This window comes from Grammomys surdaster, unplaced genomic scaffold (assembly GCF_004785775.1).
Source record: "Grammomys surdaster isolate TR1022 unplaced genomic scaffold, NIH_TR_1.0 171, whole genome shotgun sequence".
Classification (NCBI taxonomy): domain Eukaryota; kingdom Metazoa; phylum Chordata; class Mammalia; order Rodentia; family Muridae; genus Grammomys; species Grammomys surdaster.
In genome coordinates, this window is record NW_021604619.1 from 2,925,487 (window position 1) to 2,949,157 (window position 23,671).

The following is a 23,671-nucleotide window of genomic DNA, read 5'->3' on the forward strand; positions in this document are numbered from 1 at the left end:
TCTCTCTCTCTCTCTCTCTCTTTCTCCTTCTCTCTCTCATTAAGTTTTTTAACAGCCTGACTGCAGTCCTCTGTCCCCCACTCCCATCTTCTCTTCCTCCATATCCATGGTCTCCCGTGGATATCAACCAACCATGGCATAGCAAATTGCAGTACGACTAGGTACCTCCTGTTTAAAACTGGACAGGACAACCCAGCAGGCAGAAAGAGTCCCAAAGGTAGGCATCAGAGACAGAGATAGCCTGTGCTCCCGTTGTTAGGAGTTCCATAAGAAAACCAACCTACACAACTGTAACATATGTATAATGGGCCTATGTCAGGCCCAGGCAAGCTCTCTGATTGGTGGTTCAGTCTCTGTGAGCCTCTGTGGTCCCAGGTTAGTTGTTTCTGTGGGTTTTCTTGTGGGATCCTTGACCCTTCTGGCTCCTACAATCCTTCTTTTATACTATGGCTTTTCTTCAAATCTTATAAATCTTTCTCCTTTTCGGATCATTATTAACCTAGTTTCTCTTGACGCGTCCCATCCCTTGTAGCCTGACCCTATTCCGCAGCGCCCCCAAGAGGCAGCATCAAACTGCTAGTCAGCAGGCAGGTAAGGCCCCTGCTCACGGGGACTGCAGTCCCCGTAGGTGAAAGTGCTTAATCACTTTGAACAACAACAACAACAACATCAACATGGGATTACCTTTTCTCCTTTGGGGCCACTAGCTCCATGCTCACCAGTTCCCTGGGTAAAAAAAAACGACAACAAAAAGTCCAGTTGTTTTTAATGCATTCCGTCTTGAAAAAGTTGGTAGTCAAATGTTAGTACTTTAACAAGCTTGATGTTTTGGCAGACATTTTTGTGTATCTCATTTTATTCCTGTTAATGTAATTAATATTTAATCCTGTTAAATCTCCCTAACATTGGAGACCCTGTCTGGTTTTTTGTTTGTTTATTTGGTGATCTCTCCAGGAGAAACACTACAACTCCAAGACTTCCTTCTCCATATGCATACCCACCAGCCTCAGGTGCATTCATTCCAAGTCTCCTGCTCTTTCTACTCTCAAATATTTATTGCCTTAATTTGACTCTGCTCACCCTGGGCAGATGACTGTGCCTGTGGTCGCACAGAAAAAGCAAACACGAATTGCTAGGAAGCACTTCAAGTTGCTGAATCCTCCATGTGCTGAGAGAATGGCTAGAAAAGAACAGCCAGGTTCTCCTCAGTGAATTGTCACAAGCTTGGTCCAGAAAATTCTCACTCCCCTAAACTCTATGGAACATGTAACCTGGCACCTCAGAACTACAGCCTGGTGATCCGCCCCTCCCAACCCCTCCTGTCTAGGAGCAAACAGTACTGTGCTATCTGCATCAGTCAGGACTCCCCCAACTGCATGGTGGAGATTGCAGAGCTGGAAATGGCAAGCAGGTGTTCGTGGCTCAGGCTAACTTCCCAGGCTTGAACACAGACCAGTTCCAACTGCCCCCATTCCCGTGGAAGGAATCACAGGCTGGAAAACTGCATACATAGTAGGTCACCCGAATGGAACCAAGACTTCTCCAAAGTGGAGTCTCTGCATACATGTCACTGCGTTGGCTGCTGGTGGCTCTTTTGTTACGTGTCACGGAAATACTCTTGTGTTTTAAAGAATACTTATGGTACTGGATTGAATGTGCTCCATGAGTGACACCTGAGTCCCTTGCCTCACTCTGGGCTCATTCTTCTGTTTCAGTGTCTTGTCTCTGCCTCAGGCTTCTCTTCTCCTCTCCCCAACTAACTGTAGAAGGTTCGTCTTTCTTAAGACTTGGTCCAGGCTCTCTTCTCAACTCAGTGCTTGCTCTCAGGTATCCTTGTCTAATTCCAAAGTCTAGGCATTGTTTAAACAAAGATGTGTTTCTATGCCTGTTATGTCTCTTCCTACTTCAGCTTTAGACTTGTGTATCTAATTCTAGAAGCAATTCATACCAACACATTAAAAGATGAAATGAAAACACACACACACACACACATGAATAAAATTGTGAGGGAAAAACAGGGGTGGTGGTGGTATAACAAGAAGTTTAACATTGGTTAATCCATAAGAGAATGGCAGCAACTATCTTCAAAATATATTTCTGAAAGGTTTTTGTGAGTAATAATTCTATTTTACAATTGAAAAGAAATCAGGAGAGGAAATTTGCACTTATCCTTCTTGTCTAGAGAAGCTTTCCCTTTCTATCTGGTATTGTCTTATTCTCCCATTTATTTTGCCCTTTCCTTTATTTTTATTTTTGAGGCAGAGTCTTCTGTGCCTTAGTGTGGTCTTAAACTTATTGTTTAGCCATGCTTGGCCTCAAAATCCTGATTCTCTTGTTTTTACCTCACTAGTGTTGGGATTACAGGCACAGGCCACCATACCTGTACCATTTTATCTATCTATCTATCTATCTATCTATCTATCTATCTATCTATCTATCTATCTATGATCTATCTATCTATACCTGACAATCAGTTGGCCCTCCAGTATAGCTCCCTTAACACACCCAGAAACAAACTTCAGAGATTTCTTGATAACACTAGTCATTTTGACATGGTGCCAGTCACTGTGCCTAAAACATCAGCATGTCCCCCAGCTGTACTTTTTCTTGGGTAGATTTAGGGATGCTGGAATGTACATTTATGTACAACATTATGTTTTTATATGTGGTCTTTATATTTTGAAACTCCAGGGCACCATAGCTGAGGTAGTTTGGGTATAGCAATTCTTCGGTATCTTCAAGTCTAATGGTAGTTCCAAATCTTTATTTTTCTGGTAGCTTTGGTCCAGAAAACCAACAAATCCATCAGAACATGATATACTTCTTTCCCCTCAGTAATCAGGCCAGGAAATCCAGTTAGTCCCTGGTCCTGGGAGTTCCTAGTGCTCCATTCTTTGGTTAATAATACACCTGTCTCAAAATCGAACTTGAATAGCATTTACTCATTGACATGTCAGGTTCTCTTCCCTTCTTTACCCAAGCTGTTGACAACAAGACAATAAGCCAGCTTTACAGGAATAACAAGACAGAAGTCTTCTGGCTTCTAGACCTGTAATTCTGCTTTATGTGTGATTGAAATGGGAGTGGTGGGGGGAAGCAGATTTAGGACCTTGATGCCGTTATGAGTTCTTGGATGTCTTCGAAGTAATTTTATCAGTCAAATAATTTTTGTATATGTTTATTAAAAGTTTCTGAGATATAGTGTTGACAGTCATGGCATATGGCTTGCTAGTTTGCCTGTTCAGCTGAAGAATTCTGGGTGTGAGCAGTGTCCTTTTGTTCTTATATGGGAAATGCCAAGAAGAACTTTGGAACCCTTGTCAGGCAGTGGGATAACTCAAGGCTATTCTTACTGTTTCAAAGAGAGAATTTCTGGTTGGAACACTCTGTTGTAGACAGGTATGAATTAATTCAATGGAAGTAGCTCTATCATCTATGTATGTATGTATGTATGTATGTATGTATGTATCTATCTATCTATCATCTATCTATCTATCTATCTATCTATCATAATCCTCTATCATCTATCTATGTATCTATCTATGTATCTATCTATGTATCTATCTATGTATCTATCTATCTATCTATCTATCTATCATCTATCTATCTGTTTGTAGCTTTCAAACAGTAAAGTCAGCAGCAATTTCCTATGGCCAAACTAATGAAAGAAACTAAGGACAAAAACTCCCTGCTAGAACGTGGAGTCATCACCCCAACTCAAGTTCATGCCTTTAGGAATACGCTGTAATTTCTTAGGCATGGAAAAAAAAGTAGAAGTTATTCATTGAGGACTGCAATTATGAACCTGCTTCACTTATTCATATGTAGTCACATGACTCCTAGGATCTCAGAATGTGAACTTAATTTGACAACATGGTGGTACATATAACTAATTACATGATGAGGATATCACTATTTTCAGATGACCATGTCTTGCTCAGGCTGCTTTTTTTTTAAAAAAAATAGAACTCAGGACCACTAGTCCTCAGATGGTATCACCAACAATGGGCTGGGCCTTCCCCCATTGATCAGTAATTGAAAAAAAACAATTCTTACAGCTGGATCTCACGGAGGCATTTTCTGAACCCAGGCTTCTTCCTCTCTGATGACTCTAGCTTGCCCCCTGTTGACATTGCTTTGTGTAGCTTCCTTTGGTTTAATTCTGTGTTTGAAAAGACCTTGAAAGTATGGTTTTGGACGAGAGTTTGCCATTCCTTCTAGTCTGTTCAGCGTGAAGCTATACTTTGACATATGGAAGGGAAATGCATCATTTTGCTATCTTTTGTTTCGGATCAACTGTTTGGAGAAGGGAACACTGGAATTAGTAGCCGAGAGGCATCACATCGCTCTCCAGCAGCTCAGACTGAGCCTAATGATGTACAAGATGAGTAATTGTGCATTTTCAATGTAGGTCTTCAAAAACATATCCCCCATCCCGGTACTCAGTTTCCAGAGATAACACTTTACATCCATGTAGAGAGCTCGACACTTTAAAAGCTGATGGAGCCTATCAAATTTTTACTAAAATTCAGAGCTGAAGACAATGAAAAACAGTTTGACTGGACAGGGAGCGGAATTTCCTTCAGGGGAGAAGTGTACTCGGCGTTAACGCTGCTCTGCAAACAACCCAACAAGCTGAGAGCAGCTGCTTGAGAATTACTTCCCTAATAGAGAAGGAAACGTATTCTCTTTTAAATCTTTGCATCCTCAAGTGGTCATGTGAGAACACACGTGATCGATCGTACTGGCTTCGCTCTCCAGTGAGTCATTCTCGGTGCTCTCATTTTTTTTTCTCCCCTTGTCTGTTTTTAATCTTCTATTTTTGATTTTTGCTGTGAAGGGAGAGCTTTCTTATGCCCGTGTTTCTTTTCTGGGTGATACAGGGGATGTGTAGGAGAATAGATCCATTCCGCGCGAGGACCAAAATACAAGTGCAGACCGCTAGGATGAGGGATGAACCATCCAGGCTCTTAGCTTGGAGCAGGGAGGAGGGCATGTACGAGGAGTGTGCTGCTCATCCTCCCATGGGTAGCTGCCTCAGCAGAATCTGAGCTGTGCAAGTGCTGCTGCCAGGGATGAGCTGAGGTCCACGGCTTGGAGCGGGCACCACATAAATCAATGCCAATTTAAAAGAGAAGATTGTTTTAACCTTGGAGTGTCACTTTATATGTCTCAATACATGGTCCATTATTTAATCTCAGCTCCTCCCCCACTGTGCTCATTTGTTCTAGCCAGGCCATCAGGCATGCAAAAACTGCAAAATGCAACAATCTTACTATCCCAAAGCAGTTGACGGTGGCAGGGAGAATGCCAAGTGAAAAATGCATCTTGCTCATCAGGGCACATTTGGCCCTTTGCTTTGTGAAGAAGAGATGGCCACAGTACAAAAATATCATTCAGTTTGGGTCCTGCATGTGGGCTTCCTTATAGATTCTCATGGGACCTTGGTGTCAGAGGCTTGTCCACTCTCGTGACGAAACAGGATAAACTATTTGGTACGCTACCTTCCATTAGTTGCTACAGATGTAAACACTTCTGAGTCAAAGTGGTTCTATTATATTATTGAGGGGAGAAATAAGCCATGGTCCCCCCTGTTTACCCTAGTATCTACAGCTTTTGGCTACAAAGCTACATTCAGAGCATATGTGAACTAATGTGAGGTTCGGTTCTGAAATAGCGATCACAGTTACTGGGGTTTTCTCAGGAGAGGCAATAGAGAGTCGCAGGTACTGGGTGGGGTGCAACTTACAGAAGTCCCCACTCAGCTGCTGAGCTCAGTTACCATTACAGCCAGTATAACCTTAAAGTCTACAAATCAACACTTTCAACTTTAGACTCAAAAATACAAAGGTTCCATATATTTTCATTTAAGGAAAAACTGACTCATTGGTAAGAAAAAGTATATATAAAAGTAGTGTTGGGAGACCTGTAAAAATACAAGCCTTACAAGTTTTGCAAGGGCTAGCAGATATTTAAGTAGCTGGGTACCAACTTGGTACATTTTGTACTGATGGTGAGAGTAATATAGTATAGTACGTAAACATTTCTAGCTGACTTGTGACATCAGATTCAAGTCATTCTCATTATTTTGAAGCTTTTATTGTAAGTCCTATTTTATAACAGTATATGTCATAACAAATGTCCTTACACTGATTCAATTTAGATGCACTTCAAGCTCACCTTTTAAAAACTTGCCAACCTCTAATGTTTTAAAAAAGCTTAGTAGCAATTTATTTATTTAATAAAGAACCAGGAAACTTATCGTGACCATGCTAGCACAGCACTCCTCTAAAAATCTACACAAATGAAAAGGTTCAAAACAGGACCATAATCTTAAATTTGTCAACAACAATGAAATATCTACATGTTTTACTTTAAATTTACTAATTATGGATTTTATAGGCTTTATACTAGGTTTACATGAAGTTTAAGTGGGCAAACAAAAAATTAAGATTTTAAACTAATTATTCTTTTCCTAGAAATCAATAAAAATGTACTTTTGAGCACTAGCTTTCTTCAAGACTTGGGTTGGGAGCTTGAGAGGTGGCTCAGTGGTTAGAAGCACTTGTTCTTGTAGAGGACCCCATCTCAATTCCCAGAATCCATACAACCACTAGTTACTGGTACTTGTTACAAAGTATCTGGCATCTTCTTCTGGCCTCTGTTGGTATCAGACATGCAAGTTATATACACACATACACACACACACACACATGCACTGGCACCTAGTTTAGAATGTAGGCTTTTAGACTAAGGCAAAGATGCAATATTGGCTATAGAAATCTATGGGAAAAAAACTTAAGAAAATAAAATACAAGTCCCTAACTTTCTCGGTGGCACAAGGTATCAATGATGAACTGGCAGATATTGAAAGGACCCCAACAGCTGTCACGTTTGGCAATGAAGGACAAAGTGGCACTGGCTTCCCCTATGTGATCAGACCCATATGTTGTTCTTGAACAATTAACTCACCAATAAGTTCATCCCTATATCTGGGTCCTGTGAAGCTAGTTACCAGCACCATTCTTAGGTATAAGCAGGAGCTACTCTTGCCACTAAAATAGTTCCATGGCAGTACTATTAGTATTATATTATTATTATTATTATTATTATTAATTATTATTTTATTCAAGCCGTGGTGAAGAAGATAACAAGGTAATTATAAGCTGTTCCTATCCATCCCTGGGGAGACCCTTGTTCTTTATCTGTGGGATATGAAAATATGCTTGAAACCTTGCTGTAGTATCTACCGGTTTTGAGGAATCTATCAGTTGTGGTGTTATCCAGAGCTTCAGATAACAAATTCTTTCTTTTGGTCCTTCATCATCAAATGTTGAACTACCACTTACAAAAAACTATGGAACCAAACACCTATTTTATAATATGTCTAGGATTTTTTTTTAAATTTAAATTTGAAAACACAGTGTTCAGTATGGGAACATTTTTTGAGCATATGCAATCTTGTCTCAAGGTCTCAGATGTTAGGATCTAATAATGCTTTCTTCCTAAAAACATAATGTCATAAAATCTCTATGCACACAAGTTGTGGGAATAAAGAAGCCATACCTTGTTGAAATATCCACCAAAAGGCTGTTGTAGTCCTTGTAACCCAGGAGGTCCCTGAATGAGAAAACAAAACCAAATACAGCTTTCAAAGCAATGTATGCTATAAATAATATATTAAGATTCTATTTTGTCAAATATTCTAATGAATAAGGAGTTTTATGGATATCAACATATAATCAGGGTCCTAAAGCTTTCGTTTTTCAGGTTATGTCTTACGTGAAGCCAAAGTACAGTCCCGATTAGCAACAGGAAACATTTCCAAGCTCAACTATCATCAAGCCCTTTACTAAAAGAGATTCCATTCCACCCACAAAACTATTCCAGGGGGGATTTTGTAACTTCAGTTTATTTTCTGTGCTTTTTGTAGATTGTAATGAGTGTGTTGAAGAAATGCATGCTACCACACTTTGTTAACATAAAATATGGAGAAGTATAATTTTTCTATTGCTTTACACTGATGAATGTTGTTTAAAATGGAATGCACATGGATTTTTAGACCAGGAAAAGATATGTAAAATCTCACTTCTAAAACATTTTAATGCTGGCCATTTTTATTATCTAGCTTGGTCTGGGTAGTAAATAGTAAGTAAGGTAGCTGTCTATCTCTAGAGATTCCAGGAAAGGAAGGAGACAAGAGTTCTTTAAGATATTCAAGGGTTACATTTTTTGGGAAAAAAACCAAGTTTAGCACTATGTTATGAAGGAGCTTAAGCCAAGGTAGATTCATCTGTCTCAGACATATTGTATATAGATCGTGTAGACCTCAAAATTTAGGAGAGGAGAAAATACTAAAGAGGCCAAAGTCCCATTTTTTTTTTTTACTTAAGATAATTAGATGGCTAAACACATTAAAGAGCTCCATTGCACAAAGATTATTTTTTAAAAGAGAACTTAACTATTGAAATGTGAAGGAAAAAATTTAAGGAACAATTTCTAGCTACATTCCGATGCAGGTAACATCTTAGGGGTGTGGGCATATTTAATGCTGTTTAGCATTTACACCAGGTGTTTCCTATGCCTGGCTTGTGATTGCAGATTATTTTAATATGACATCTTAGCCCTGTGCCAAGAAACATAAAGGACTTGAGGATGGAGTGATAGATGCCTGGGAGCAAGTTGGTGCAATTCTTGAGAAATTAATGGGACCTGCAAGTAATGGAGCCAGCTGTGATCAGAAAGACAAATGGTGCTGTTACCTTGCTGAAATAAATAATTTAAAAAAGGAGCTAATGTCAGAAGTGTATTCTCATGACATTATGTATTTTTCCATCATCCGGCCTTGAGTAAAATATTCCAGGTCCGTTAGATGAAATAATGTGGAAAGCAACCATTGAAATCAGGGTGGTTGTAGATTTTCAAGTCAATACATGTAAGTTAATAACTTATTCTTGAAACCTAGGAGAAAAGTTATTCCATATACATTGATCTTTCTGAAAAATATATATATATATTAGGCAAGGAGGAATTTGAAACTATGAGTAGTAGCAGCAGCATTAACAGTCAGTTGAGGCGGGTGTCAAGTATTCTGTGTGTGTGTGTATTCATGATAAGACCCTTTATATCCATACCTTCATTCTTTAGAAAATGAAAAAAAATAACCAAAATTAAATTAAAAAAAACTTCATAGAATAAATCTAACCAACCAATCAACACAGACAACAACAAAACAAAGAAAAAGCAGAAGAAACACGTACACACGCACACACACACACACACATAAAACCCACATTAAAAACTCTGTATCAGGAACCATAATATATAACAAAAGACCAGTAAAATAAATAAAATGGCTCAAACAAAACAATATGAGACAAAAAAAAAAATACAGCTGGTAAGAAGGATCTTCAACTGAGGAACTGACTCAATCAGGTTGACCTGTGGACAAGTCTGTGGGGCATTTTCTTAGTTGTTAATTGATGTAGGAGGAACCAACCCACTGTGAGCAGTACCATCCTTAGGCAGGTGGGCCTGGGCTGTGAGGAAGCTAGCTGAGCTAGACAGGGAAAGCAAGTCTGTAAGCAGTTGTCCTCCATTATCTGCTTTAGTGCCTGCTCCCCTGGTTCCTGTTTTGGCTTCCCTTGATGATGGACTTTAACCTGTAAGTCAGATGCACATTTCTGCAAGTTGCTTTTGTTCGTGATGTTTTTTCACGGCAACAGAAAGCCAACTAGACAGGTGCTCCAGCACCGCTCCTACACTCTCACCCGAGAAAGCTTGACTCCCAGGAGATCTGTCATAACCAGGCTAACAGGTAACACCTCTTTCCCATACCTGGCCTAACTGGGACCACCACGGAGCTCATCGGATGAAGGGCCTATCCACCCTGCTGGAGACACATCATTGTTTTGGTCCACAACTATGCCCAGAGGCAGATCATATGCTCCTGCAACCCCCAACCCCATGACCACACTCAGAGGCAGCTTGACTCCCAGGAGGTCTGTCATAACCAGACTCACAGGAGATACAGGCTCCAGTCAGAGACAGCAAAACCAGTTAACACCAGAGACAAACAGATGGCAAGAGGCAAACACAACAACATAAGCAACAGAAACCAATACCACTTGGCACCATGAGAACCCAGTTCTCTCACCAGAACAAGCCCTAGATACCTTAACATACTTGAAAAGCAAGATTCTGACCAAAACTCCTATCTCATGAAGATGACAGAGGACCTTAAGGAGGACATAAATAACTCCCTTAAAGAAATACAGGAGAACACAGGTGAACAGGTAGAAGCTCTTAAAGAGAAAACACTTCCATAAATCCCTTAAAGAAATAGAGAAAACACAATCAAACAGGTGAAGGAATTGAACAAAATTGTCTAGGATCTAAAAATGGAAATAGAGACAATAAAGAAATCACAACATGAGGCAACCCTAGAGATGGGAAACCTAGGAAAGAAATCAAGAGTTACAGATGCAAGCACCACCAACAGAATACAAGAGATATAAGAGAGAAACTCAGGTGTAGAAGATACCGTAGAAGATACTGACACAACAATCAAAGAAAATACAAAGTGCAAAAAGCTCCCAACCCAAAACATCCAGGAAATTCAGGACACAATGAAAAGACCAAACCTAAGAATAATAGGAATAGAAGAGAGTGAAGATTTCCAATTTAAAGGGTCAGAAAATATCTTCAACAAAAATGATAGAAGAAAACTTCACTCACCTAAAGAAAGAGATGCCCATAAATGTACAAGAAGTCCACAGAACATCAAAGAGATTGGACCAAAAAAGAAATTTCTTCAGTCATGTAATAATCAAAACACAAGATATACAGAACAAAGGAAGAATATTAAAAATGGTAAGAGAAAAAGACCAAATAACATATAAAGAATTATTATATAGAATTATATAGAATATTATATATAGAATTATATATGGAATTATATTAGCCTTCTTAACAGGGATTCTAAAAGCCAGAAGATCTTGGACACATATCATACAGACCTCAAGAGAACAAAAATGCCAGCCCAGGCTTCTATACCCAGCAAAACTCTCAATCACCATAGATGGAGAAACTAAGATATTCCATGACCAAACTAAATTTAATATCTTTTCACTAATCCAGATCTACAGAGGATAATAGGAGGAAAATTTCAACACAAGGAGGAAAACTAAACCCAAGGAAAACCAAGAAATTAATCATCTCACAACAAACTCAAAAGAAGAGAATCGCATAAACACAATATCACCACTAACAACAAAAATAACAGGAACCAACAATCATTAGTCTGTAATATCTCTCAACATGAATGGACTCAATTTGTCCCAAAAAGACATAGGCTAACAGACTGGCTACATAAACAGGATCCAGCATTTTGCTGCATATAGAAAACACTCGTCAGTGACAAAGACAGACACTACCACAGAGTAAAAGGCTGGAAAACAGATTTCCAAGCAAATGGTCCCAAGAAACAAACTGAAATTATTATTCTAATATTCAGTAAGATAGACTCAACCAAAAGTTATTAAAAGAGATGAGGAAGAACACTTCATACTCATCAAAGGACAAAACCACCAAGATGAACTCTCAATTCTGAACATCTATGCCCCAAGTGCAAGGGCACCCACATTTGTAAAAGAAACATTACTAAAAGTCAAAGCACAAATTGAATCTCATCAACATAATCCACTAAATAAACAAACTCAAAGAAAAAAGTCACGTGATCATCTCATTAGATGTTGAAAAAGCCGTTGACAAAATACAACACCCCTTCATGTTGAACATCTTGGAAAGATTATAAATTCAAGGCACATACCTAAACATAATAAAATCAATATATGTAGGGCCATGGAGGGATGATTTGATCTCCCCGGTAGAGCACTGGATTTGAGATAGCTGGAGACCCAACAGGTGACCACTGCCTGGTACTTCCACCTGACCTCATGAGCCAGACGCCCCAGGTAAGCAAACTTTCTGGTAGGCTTCAGCTGCACAACCGTGAGGGCGGCGGGGACCACCATCCGCTTTTTCTTGTCATAGGGTAGAGGGATCCCATCCAACATCTTGAAGCATTCCAGGGCAGCCTGGCCTCTCTTCGTCTTGTGGGACAGCATGCCTCACACAATGTGCCAAAAGCTATGGCTCGGAGCTCGGAAGTGGTAGGCGCTTCGAGAGGGGTTGGTATTCATCCACTTTCGGAGAAAGGCCAGATACTTTAACTTGTTTCTGTAGAAATTTCCAGAAATGTTGACGTCCTCACAGCGAACAACCGCCACCTTCTGGCCCAGCAGTACTTGCTTGGCTACAATGGCTTCCAGGCGGCCCAGAAGATGGCTTTGGCCATCCAATACTAGAACCTGTCTTTCTGACATCTTTGGCAGCCGCCTGGGAAAAAAATACCAGCGGCAGTGACCCAAGGAGGGGGGGTGGGTCGGTGAGTCCCACAAACATGAGAAAGGTCTGCATACTGCAGGGCAGGAGCACAGGGAAGTTCTCCAAGACGGCAGGTCCCAATAGTATGAGAAGTCCGTGGATTTCCAAGAAGTTTATTCTTCATGGTCTGGTAGTTGGATCTCCATTGGGGTCATTGGGCTCAGTCCAATGGTTGGCTGTGAGTATTTGCATCTGTATTAGTCAGGTGCTGGCAGAGCCTCTCAGGGGACAGCCATAACAAGTGTTAGGGTTTGGTATCTGTGGATGGGATGGATCCCAAGGTGGAATAGTCTTTGGATGGCCTTTCTTCAGTCAGCTTCATTTTTTTTTTTTGTCCCTGTGATTCCTTTAGACAAGAATAAACCTAAAGAGATCAACTCCAGTAGATAGACATGACCCTCAGTGGAGGGATGGGGCCACCCACCTATATAAAAAATTTTAACCCAGACTCCAATGGAAGAGTTGTGGGAAGGGTTGTAGAAGCTGAAGGGGATTGTAACTCCACAGAAAGAAAAACAGTCTGAACCAACTGGCCTCCTCTGAACTCTTAGGGACTAAGCCAGAAACCAATGAGTATACACGAGCATCTGTGTTTTTGTTTTTGTTTTTTAATCTGTTCTTTCTTTTCTTTTTGCCTTTGGATTGTGGTTAGATTCGAACCTTTGGGCTAGAAAAGTCAGTGAGTGAACGGAGCTTAATAAGCTGTTGCCGTGGGAGCTTGGAAGATAATGATGAGGTGTGGTAAGTGGAGTGCTGGCTTTATAAATTTTTAAAGAAACTTTAAGAGGCCCTTAAAAAGTGATATTTGGATTAAGAATTTGTAGAAGTTACCCCTAAAATTGGGGGAGGTAGGCGGAGGAGGAGTAAGAAGAGGAGAAGAGAAGAAGGGAAGAAGAGAAGGAAGGAGAAGATTGAGGAGAAGGAAGAGGAGGAAGAAGAGGAGGAGGAAGGAGGAAGAGGAGACAGACTTAGAGGTGGAGGCAGAGGCAGGAGGCTAATGAGGAGGGTCTCCCTTGACTATGCGTTTACTCTCTTATTCTGCATGAATTGAAAAGTGCACCAGCCCTGGAGGTGGATGTCCTTCACATGGGCTTCACCTACTCTGCTGCAGCAGCCTGCATCTGAAGAGATTGGCCTAAAATCTCTTCACACCACACACACTTTTAGCATCAAAAGTGTAGTCACAAAGTTTTACACTCAGTGTCTGGGACATTGGCAGACAGAGGAAAAATCAGACCATACTGGAGGAGTTATCTTGAAAATACCAGTATTCTTCTATTTGTAATTGACAGTACAGACAGAAAAAAGATTTGACTGGTTAAGAACTAATGGAATTACTGGAGGGAGAAAAGCTAAGTCATGTACCAGTGCTTGCCTTTGCTAAAAAGCAGGATCTCCCTACAGCACTGGCCTCTGAGATTGCAGAAAGGCTGGACCCATACCCTCTCCAGGATCCGGTCTGGCATATCCAGTTCTGCTTGATTATCACAGGTAAGGGCCTCCAGGATGGCATGAACAGGGTCTGCATAAACATCAGTGCGAACAAGAAATAAAATCTAGACAAATGAAGCTACAGTAGCTTTGGAGGCTGAATTCGGCTCTGCAAAACACAGCTTTGCTGCTTTTCCATCTCACAGCTGTGTGAAGAGAGGGGACAGTGGTTTAAAAAGAATCCCACTCCAGTGGATTTTCACTGATCTCCAAGATTCAGTATCATTTTGCAAATAAAGTAATTGTATTATTTCCTCTGGAGGGGGGTTTTGTAGAAATGAAAACTTTGCTTCATGGGACAGTCAATGCTGATATCTGGAACTTAAAATCAACTGTGATTTTAATAAGAGACCAGCATCAATAAGACAGTGTTTCCTAGGAAGTGTTTTCTTGGGGTCAGCAAGCAAGCTTTGGCCTGGGGGAGGCTAAAGTTGCATTTCCTAGCTGGCAGCCTAACTTGGCAATGTGTAAGAGTCACGTGGTATTGGTTTTGACAGCATGAAAGCATCAGAGGAATAATAAAGGGAGGCTGAGGCTTGGCACCATTTGTCAGGGTCAGAGTGCCTGAAGAGAGAGACCAGGAGGCTACTGGTGAAGGTGCAACTTAAGTAGTAACAGAGAACCCAGAATTGGAGATGCCTGGAAAGTAGAACACAGGTCTTTGCAACTTCCAGTGTCTTTTTAAATTTCTTTCTTCAACATTTCAAAACATTGGCTGTAGAAATCTTTAACTTCCTTCATAAAATTTATTCCTAGGTATTTTAGCTTTTTTTGAGGCTATTGTGATTGAGCCTGTTTTTCTGATATTTCTTTCTCAATGTGCTTGCTCTTGGAATAGAGACAAGTGACTGGTTTTGTATGTTGGTTTTATATCCTGCTACTTTGATGAAATGTGATGATCAGTTTCAAGAGTTTTCCAATGTCTTTAGGGTCTTTTGCTACATAGATCACACCATGTGCAAACATGATTTTATGACCTCTTCCTTTATTAATCATATCCTTTATTTCTCTTGCCTTATTGCCCTAAAACTTCAATATCTATGGCAAATACAGAGATCAGCTCTCTACCTAAAAATCACCCTTGTATTAACTGCCATAAACTTTTTTTATTAAGTGTTACCCTAGAGAACACACGATGATGTTGAGTCTCCATGGTTTACTTGTACCAAATATACAACATACATACATACATACATACATACATACAACATACATATGTATAACATACACACATATATATGACATATATACATACAACAGAATTTTTAGTTAGGACTTTTCACTAACCAGCACTCTGCTGGCAGGATGGAAGGACATAAGTACTTTGCTTTTAAATGTTGCTTACTTCAGGGAAACTCTGTTTATTCATTTATTATTATTATTATTAGTTCTTTGAGAATTGGCTGTTTCTTGCATCTAACATCTACCTTCATGCATTCATGAAAGAATACACCTGAACATTTCAGAACACAATTGTATTCAAAACGCACCCTCGTGCATGTTGGGAAAAAAAGTGGTCAATCAATACAAGTTATGTCCATGTGTGAGGGGAAGGGCTTCAAAGCAACACTGAAATGCAAGGGAAAAAAAACAAGCATTAGACCAAACAGGGTGGTGCCAACAGAATAGCAGAAACTACAGGATGCTGATATGAAAGTTTAGGAGAGAACTGGGTATGCCTCTTTGTAGATGGTTATCAGCCCACTGGACGAAGCTATAGCTCACAGACACAATACATTCTGGATCTAGAATCCTGAACTTGTTGACCTTACTTTCAGGAGTAGAGTGGTAAAGTATAGGTGGCTCAGTGTGGCTGCTCCCTCTAAAACAGTAGCATGTACACAGCCCTCTGTCAAGAGCCACAAGCCAGTAGAAAAGTGTGAACAATTATTCAGATGCCCAAAAGATCAACACATCTACAAAAGCGACTTCCATATTTTCACATAGTCTTGTCATAAAATGTCAAGTGTACAAAATAGTGTTCCAAGTGGGTTTGGTCTGAAGTGTTAAGCTCTACCATTTAATCAGGTGATGAGCATTTATGGTGACATTTTCCTTCTAACTTCTTAGTCAGTGGAGCACTTTGGGTACCATAAATTCAAGGATTGATATAATAGAGATTTATGGCTGGCAGACTACTGGTGGAGCAATACTTTAAATAAGCTCTCTCAGACAGCTGAAGAGCCTAAGTCTGAAAGCAAACACTGGCACAGGTTGGGAAGAACACATGGATGCTGACTTCAGCTGGTGTAGAAATGACTTGCCTGATTATTTTGAAACATTAGGAACAATAATATTAACCAACCAGACCCCCCCTCCCCCCAAAGCTCCCAGGGACTAAACCACCGAACAAAGAATACACATGGAGGGACCCATGGCTCCAGCTGCATATGTAGCAGAGGATGGCCTTATCTGGCATCAATGGGAGGGGAGCCCCTTGGTCCTGTGGAGGCTCAATGACCCACAGGAGAATGCTAGGGTGCTGAGGTGGGAAGGGGTGGGTGCGTGGGAGAGCATCCTTATAGAAGTGAGAGGATGGAGGAGGGGACAAGGGGTTTAACTGAAAATAAATAAAATAACCAATAAAATAAAATAAAATAAAATAAAAAGGAATAGCAAAACCAAAAAATCCCAACTTCAAATGAAGCAGAGGATGATAACAATGGAGGCACTCCAAGTATGTGTGTGTGTACCAAGAGCATCTCGATGTATGGTTAAGAAAACAATGTTGACCCTGAGGTCTTAGAATTGGAAGATGTTCCTGTAGCCACATCACCAAGGAATGTGCTCTGCGTCTGTCTTCTCTGCTGCCTTGAAACATAGCTGGAGAAGACTCAAGGAATCATTTGTTTCAAGTTTAGCAAATGTCCACGTCCTACAGAGCATCAGGCAATTCTAAAAAAGGAGAAGCTAAAAACATATGAGGACAACTCGTCCTGACACAGGAGCCCCCAGGGCATTTGAGAGATCCCCTTTTTTCCCTCTTAAAGACTTGTGCTTAAGAACCGATTGAGAAGACAATGAGATAAGTCATACTCAGTGAAGAGAGGGGATAGTCACAGAGAGCATGCCACCATTGGAAAAATCTACGAAGACTTCTAGATAACTGAATTTAGTCTCCTATAGGAAGAATATTACAGCATCTTGCCTACAACAGTGACTATCAACGTGACTCCAGTTGACTCATGGTTCTAAATGACTTTATTATTATTATTGTTATTATTATTATTACTATTATTATTGTGGTGCTCTGATTCCTTACTCGGGTTGTTGGATTGGATTGTACCAGAAGACACAAGATATTAGAGTTAATGTGAGCAGTATACAATTACACGGCAGCTTTTAATGGCTAATAAACTCCAGGGAGGCACACCTGTTGGGAACTCAGCTGTTTTGATGAAATGATGTGTACTGATTTGAGCGGTCTATAAACTTAGAGGTGCTGAAGTTGCAGAGACGTGCCTGCTTGATAAAGGGAATTAGCTATCTGCAATTCAGGAAATCCATACCCCCACCAATAGTTTTAGTAGCCTTGAAGGAGTCTTTGGCTGGAGTCTTTGGCTAAATCCTTGCTGGATGTGAAAAGCAGAAAGACCACTATGCGTATTACTGGTCATATCAGATACATAGTGTGAAGTTAAGGACTGTGTCAATAGTTAAATACTTAAATAGAAGAAAGCCTAGTTAACATCCTCTTGAGAGAGTTTGGTTTGGGCTGTGCTTTCTTGGTGTTTGAATGGTAGGGTGAATCCGTTGCTAAAATTTAAACTCTTTCGTTGCTTAGCTATACTCTCACTTTTCAGCCAGCTCACCTAGGATGCAAAGCTCAAAGGACTATACGCCTGTGTCTCACCCTATACCCACTATTTTTGTCAAGAACTTTTTCTCCATGTATCCTAGTGTTTGGCTTAGATTTAGCCTATTCTAAACACTGAATCAAGATCCCAGTGGTTCCACAACTTCTGCTCACTCACTATTCCTTGCTTCTGAAGCATTCCTGTTTATGTTAAAAATACTCTTTCCTGCCTCATAACTTTGCTGACTGAGCGTCCTTCGCCTATCTCACTGCCACTTATTTGAATGAACTATAGTCCTTCAATGTCTTAGTAGTATAAGGAGGTTGTCCTAGGACTCACAAATAATGCATTTTGAGTAACACATGATTATCTTTGACCTTGGAAATTTCCAAGTATCTACACTAATGACTTTTGGAATATCAAAAACTTCTGTGAAGAAATTTGTGCTGAAAAATACTCTTTGAAATATAGTAAAATTAACTTTACTTTAAGAACAAATAGAAAGCTTTTTATTGGTCAGTTGTTTGAGTTCATATTCCATTAATCATTTCCACCGTCTGCATGGCTAGTAAGAAAGGCAGAGTAGAAATAATTTTTCCTGTGATATTTAAAATTGTCATTAGGAAGTCTAAGACCTCAGACATAGGCATTGGAATAGGAATCAGAAAAACTAATGCTAAATGGATATTTTTTCTCTCACCTATGAGTTCATCTAAGATGCATTGTGCAGGATTTAATACAGCACATTTACACACCAAATAAAGTGGCTCATGTATCTATCTACAGTCAGCTAGGATGAAATCTCTTGGAAGACAGGATTTCAATCTTTCCAACATCATCACACCAGTTGTGGTAGAGAGAAGCTTCCCAATGAATGCCCTCACTTTCAGTACCAGATAGTGTCTGCATTTAATAAATCATTGCACATATAAGAGAATATTTATGGGAAAAGCCAAACTTTTGTTTGTTCATGCTAGCTTCACTTATACATGGTCACACACACAAAAAAAGCAAAGAGTTTGCTGCTTCGGGAGTTACGGAAGACAGGTTCCACAGATTTAGATTAATCTGAGAACTTGGCGGGTCAATTGGAAGAAAGATTGTAGGGAGTCCTAGTCAAGTAGGAAAGAGTTAATGGGTGGGAGTTTGACTAGAATTACAATATATGAAATTGTACTATAACTCTGAGGGGGAAAATCAATAAGACTCTTTAGACAGAAACGATTTGAGAAAGCATTGTTTTGTTGCTAGGAAACATGAGTCCTTCAGGGCTAAAGAGTTGACTCAGTGGTTAAGAGTCCTTGCTGCTCTTCCAGAGGGACCCAGGCTTGATTCCCAGCACCCACACGGTGGTTTTTACAATCCTCCAGTTCCAGGGTAATCCCATGCCCTCTTCTGACCTCTGCAGGCACTAAGTATACACATGGTACATATACATACGTGTAGGCAATCAAAAATACACAACATTAAATAAATATCAAATGAAACACCAGTCCTCTCATTTGTTTAGTATTTGCTCTCAATGGAATTTTCCAGGGTCTCTTGAGATCTAATTCTGTAAATTAAATGGTTGTAAATTTACAATGTCCCAGACTAAGGTTTGGAGTTCTGATGTGATGAGGCTCTTCTTGTTGTAACCTTACTTGGGAGAGGGCAGACGGCCAAGACAGCGAGCTAGCCACATGCTGGGAAAGGTTTACCTATAAATTGCCTTTATCCTGTTAATATAGTCAAAGGCTGAGAGATTTTGAATAAGCTAAGAATTTGAAAGCAAAGCTATGGTTTTACCATCTTTTCAAGTCATCACCTTTCCATACAGGAAATGTAGGCTGTCAAAAGCTACATAAAAACCATAACATAGGTGTATTTATTATTGAATGAACTGTTTCAATAACTCAATGAACACTATTCTCCTTGTTTTATATGTAGTATAGGATTAAATAACTTACTTGTGTGTAGCCAGGGAGAAGAATTAGGTTTCAATCCAGGCCCTGCCTGAGCCCACAGCCTTAATCTTTTAACTCTTTCCCTTAAACTGAGAGGAGAATAAAATCCCAACTGTCTTTTAAAGCCAGTTAAAAACATCCAGGTGGGGTCATTCTGTTGTAAAAGATGATAGGATCTCCCAATGCGGTATTACATCAATGAGGGGCCCATGCAGGAGCAGCTCTGAAATCTGCTGTAGCATTTCAAAGATGTCACTAGGAAGAGACTGAGGGTAGATTCAGAGGGTAGATTCAAAGGGTAGACTCAGAGTAGATTCAGAGGGTAAGTAAGGGAAAGAAAGAACATAGAAGCAATGAGGTTACCTAGGGCTTAGACTAGAAAGACAGCACAGGGTTAAGAAAAGGCAGCTGGGAAGGAAAACGTAGACTATGAACTTAGTCAAGAGCTAACATGGCTTGTGAGGCTAAATAATACTAGTGAGGAGTAGAAACTCTCAGCACTTAAGGTATGGTAAGAGGAGAGGAGAAATAACAGTTTGCAAAGGAGATAGAAGAGACACTCTGTAACCAAATGAGCAGCATCACCTGGGGAGAATTTTGATTATTGAAAATTCCAGTGAGCATGAAACCACAAAGAAGATTAGTTGTGAAGCTGTCACACACAGAGAAAGAAATATCTTTCTAATAAGGCCACAGTAGAGCCGCTGCCGTCTGTCCTGGAGGAGAGATTGGTCCGTATCGGCACCGAGGGAAGCTGAAGGCTTTGAGAGATGTATCAGAGAACTCTGGTTCCAACATTCAATGGAGTTTGCAGCGCCCACGTGCTCATTCGATGGGGAGTCTCTGGAATTTGTGAGAAGTACCGTGACACCTGATATTCAGTACTGTTCTCCTTGATGCTCAGTACTGTGAGCCACCATTTCCAGTCCTGGTCTCCTTCGTGCTCAGTACTATATGACTCACCATCTGTAGTAGTGTTATTCATGACGTTCACTACTGTGACCCATGATGTTCCATTCTGCGACCCACCACTGGGGGGCAAGTGCAACCTGGGAACGGGCCTAAAGCAAGAGCGAGATCAAGACGCATCCAAACTCTGAAAAATCTTGTCTTGAGACCTGCAGGAGTAAGGATCGCTCCTTCCCTATTCTGGGCCTGCATGACCATGGGCCCCCAACCTCTGTCTTCCTTGAAAAGGTCATGTAGCTTCTTCACCAAATTACAGGTTTAAGTGCCTGGGATTCCTCTTCATACAGATGAAGGATTTCCTGCACCTCAACCCCAGCCAATAATGTACACTCTCCTTGGAAACCCCTACACATTCCCCAAGGCTTCTATAGCCCTGTTAACCCCTGAAAAGAGAGAACTACTGTTTTGCAGAATATTGTCTAAGAGAGCTGTTTCGCTGAATATTGTCTAGAAGGGACACTTCCCCCATAAAGAAGATCTGTAATGCTGAACACCTCAGAGAAGGCCTTCTCCAGCACTCACAGCCAGACCAAGATCTGGCTGACCCACCCATTTAGGGTCAGCTTCATCCTTTCCAGCCCAGTGTTTAGTGGTGCCTGGACACCTTGAAGGATAAAGCCGAATTCAGAACCACACACCATCTTCAGTACTGTAACTCACAATCTTCAATACCGTGACCCACGATGTTTAGTACTGTGACCCACCATCTTCAGTACAGTGGTCCCTCATGCTCTTTTGTCTCAACTGCCTTGTCCCATGCTGGCATATACCTGCACCATATTTTTAAAGGTCTATAGTTCTTGGGGGTCTTGGTCTGAGATATTGCCGGTGCCCCTGGTTCTGAGATTCCAAAGTTGTGTGGCTAACAGGTGAGGGATTGCTGGAGAGGAAGCTTCTAGATCTTGAATGAGAATTTTTTTTTCCCCACCTGCCACTTTGGACATTTTTCAAACTCGTTCCTCTGTGTATTCTAGGAAAGTGCTCGCCTGCGCTGGGCTTGTCTGCTTCTGGCCTGAATACTGAGCTGTGTAATTGAGGGAACTCAAGCATAGGCAGTTCATGCTTGTGTGAATAAGCAAACTACTCGCTATGTGACCTGATTGTTTTCCAAAAATTACCAAGTCCCCGGTTTCACTTGTCATTTTGGAGAGGCAGTGGGAGGATGGGACCGTGACAGTGAATGCGTTCAATGGGTATAATTAATCCATTTTGTGAAAACAGATTTTCTGAATTATGCTATGAATTGCAAACATTTTTAACCCTTTACAGCCCAAGGCAAGAAAGCAGCCATTTTGGAAGGTACACGCTTCCCCCAGAGATCAATCTGATTCCTCTAGGCCTCATTGCACTATTGATACAGCAGTACTTGTTGACTGATACCCGTGACATGTAAGTTAGAAAACATGAATGATTCCTCTCCTAATACCGCCATTCTGCTTATCCATCCACAAACTGTTCCGTACTCATCTCTCTGTAGTAGGTCCCAAAGAAAAGGACAAAGATATCATCTGTCAGCTTCCTGAGATATAAGGAGCAGCAGGAATCTTTCAAGTCCTTACCACCCCCAGAAGCAGCATCAATGATCCAGCACAAGATGACAAAAACCAGGGGACATCAAAGCTAGCAAGTATGGGGATGTGTGAAAATAACCGTCTGCATCCAGTGATGTCTCCATCAACGATCATCACCATCAGAAGCCTCACCTTGGGAGCGGCTGTCCCTCCATCTTGTCTGCCCCATGAAACCTCTCCATATACCACCCAAGCAGGAATAAAGTCAGCTCCCAGAGGCCTCAGAGGCAGCATCTATCTATCAGCCCTCTGTGCTACCATTTACTGTAATTAAGTGATAACATTCACTTCCTTTAAAAGCATTGAGAAAATAACAAGGCTTCCTGTGCAGAGAAAATGCAATTCTAAGGTACGCTGCTGAGGTTCAAGATAACCAGCCTGACGCTGGTGGTTGCTACACAGCCAAGTAACACAGAGGCAAAGAGCATGTGCGAAATTCGAATAGCTGGGAACACTGTGGACTGCTGTAGACAACGGAAAACTACAGGCTTCATATTTAGGGAGATTAAGTCTAGACTTCCAACTCAAATACGATACTGTTTTCTCTCATTTCCGTATCATACTAATGGTAGATCTGCAAATGACAACTGTGGGTCAATTGAACCTCAAAGTAACATAAAAGTATACTGGGAGTGTTCCATGGGGGGAAGTCCCTGATGATGTTAGCTTATTTACTTAGCTCCAATGCACAAAGGAGTTCTGGAAGATAGAACACTGATGACCTTGGGAATAATGATATGATTAGTGACAGTGATCTTTACCAAGTCTGTAGAGTGAGTTTCCTTTTATTAAAAATGAATTTGAAATATTTAAAAAGAATTCTAAATGGTACAGAAAATAAAATGATAAAGCCTTATGAATTTGGGGGTGGTGGGGTTATGGGTCCCCATTCCTAACTTAGTTGCAATGGGCAGTTGACAGGTGTGAGAAAATTAGGGGTGTAGCCTTTTGTAGGTTCATATACCAGTGGATGGCAGCATCCATGAATATATGGATAGTACAAATGGTACTTGGATTAAAAAAAAAGGACACACTTATTTGGGAGGTGGTTGGGGATAGGAAGGAATGAGGAGCAGGAGTCAGAGTTGAATATGATAAGAACACATGAGTTCTCCAAGAAGTCATAAAATATACTCAAGTGTCTAAGGAAGCCACAACCTAATGTTGTAATCAAACATAAACCGTCCACCATATTTGCTAGATATTTTTTCCAGTCAACAAAATTAGTAGACATGGCAGAAATTCTTCATATCTCATTTTCTATATATTTCCTTCAGTTTCAAACCCCCCAAGACAGTACTATCTCTACTTAGAAATGCCTCTTGCTCTTTCTTTCTGCTAACTGAAACCATAGGTGTCATGCAGACAAAAGCTGATGTCATAGGCAGAGCTGAGTCTCTGTTTGCCTTTCCTAAGGTCTTGCGCTAAAATAGAGATGGTAGTTGCTTGC

General features: G+C 40.6%; 1 protein-coding gene and 1 pseudogene across 1 annotated transcript in view; both read right to left on the reverse strand.

Moving 5' to 3' along the window:
- The window catches only part of Col19a1 (collagen type XIX alpha 1 chain), a 298,384-nt gene that overhangs the window by 75,225 nt on the left and 199,488 nt on the right, over positions 1–23,671 (reverse strand). Inside the window, exons 16-17 of the mRNA XM_028767241.1 lie at positions 7,567–7,620; positions 685–726 (exon numbers count right to left, since the gene is read on the reverse strand). Coding sequence (XP_028623074.1) covers positions 685–726; positions 7,567–7,620 — 96 coding nt within the window. The remainder of the gene's footprint in view (positions 1–684; positions 727–7,566; positions 7,621–23,671) is intronic.
- Positions 11,787–12,386, reverse strand: LOC114621026 (annotated as a pseudogene).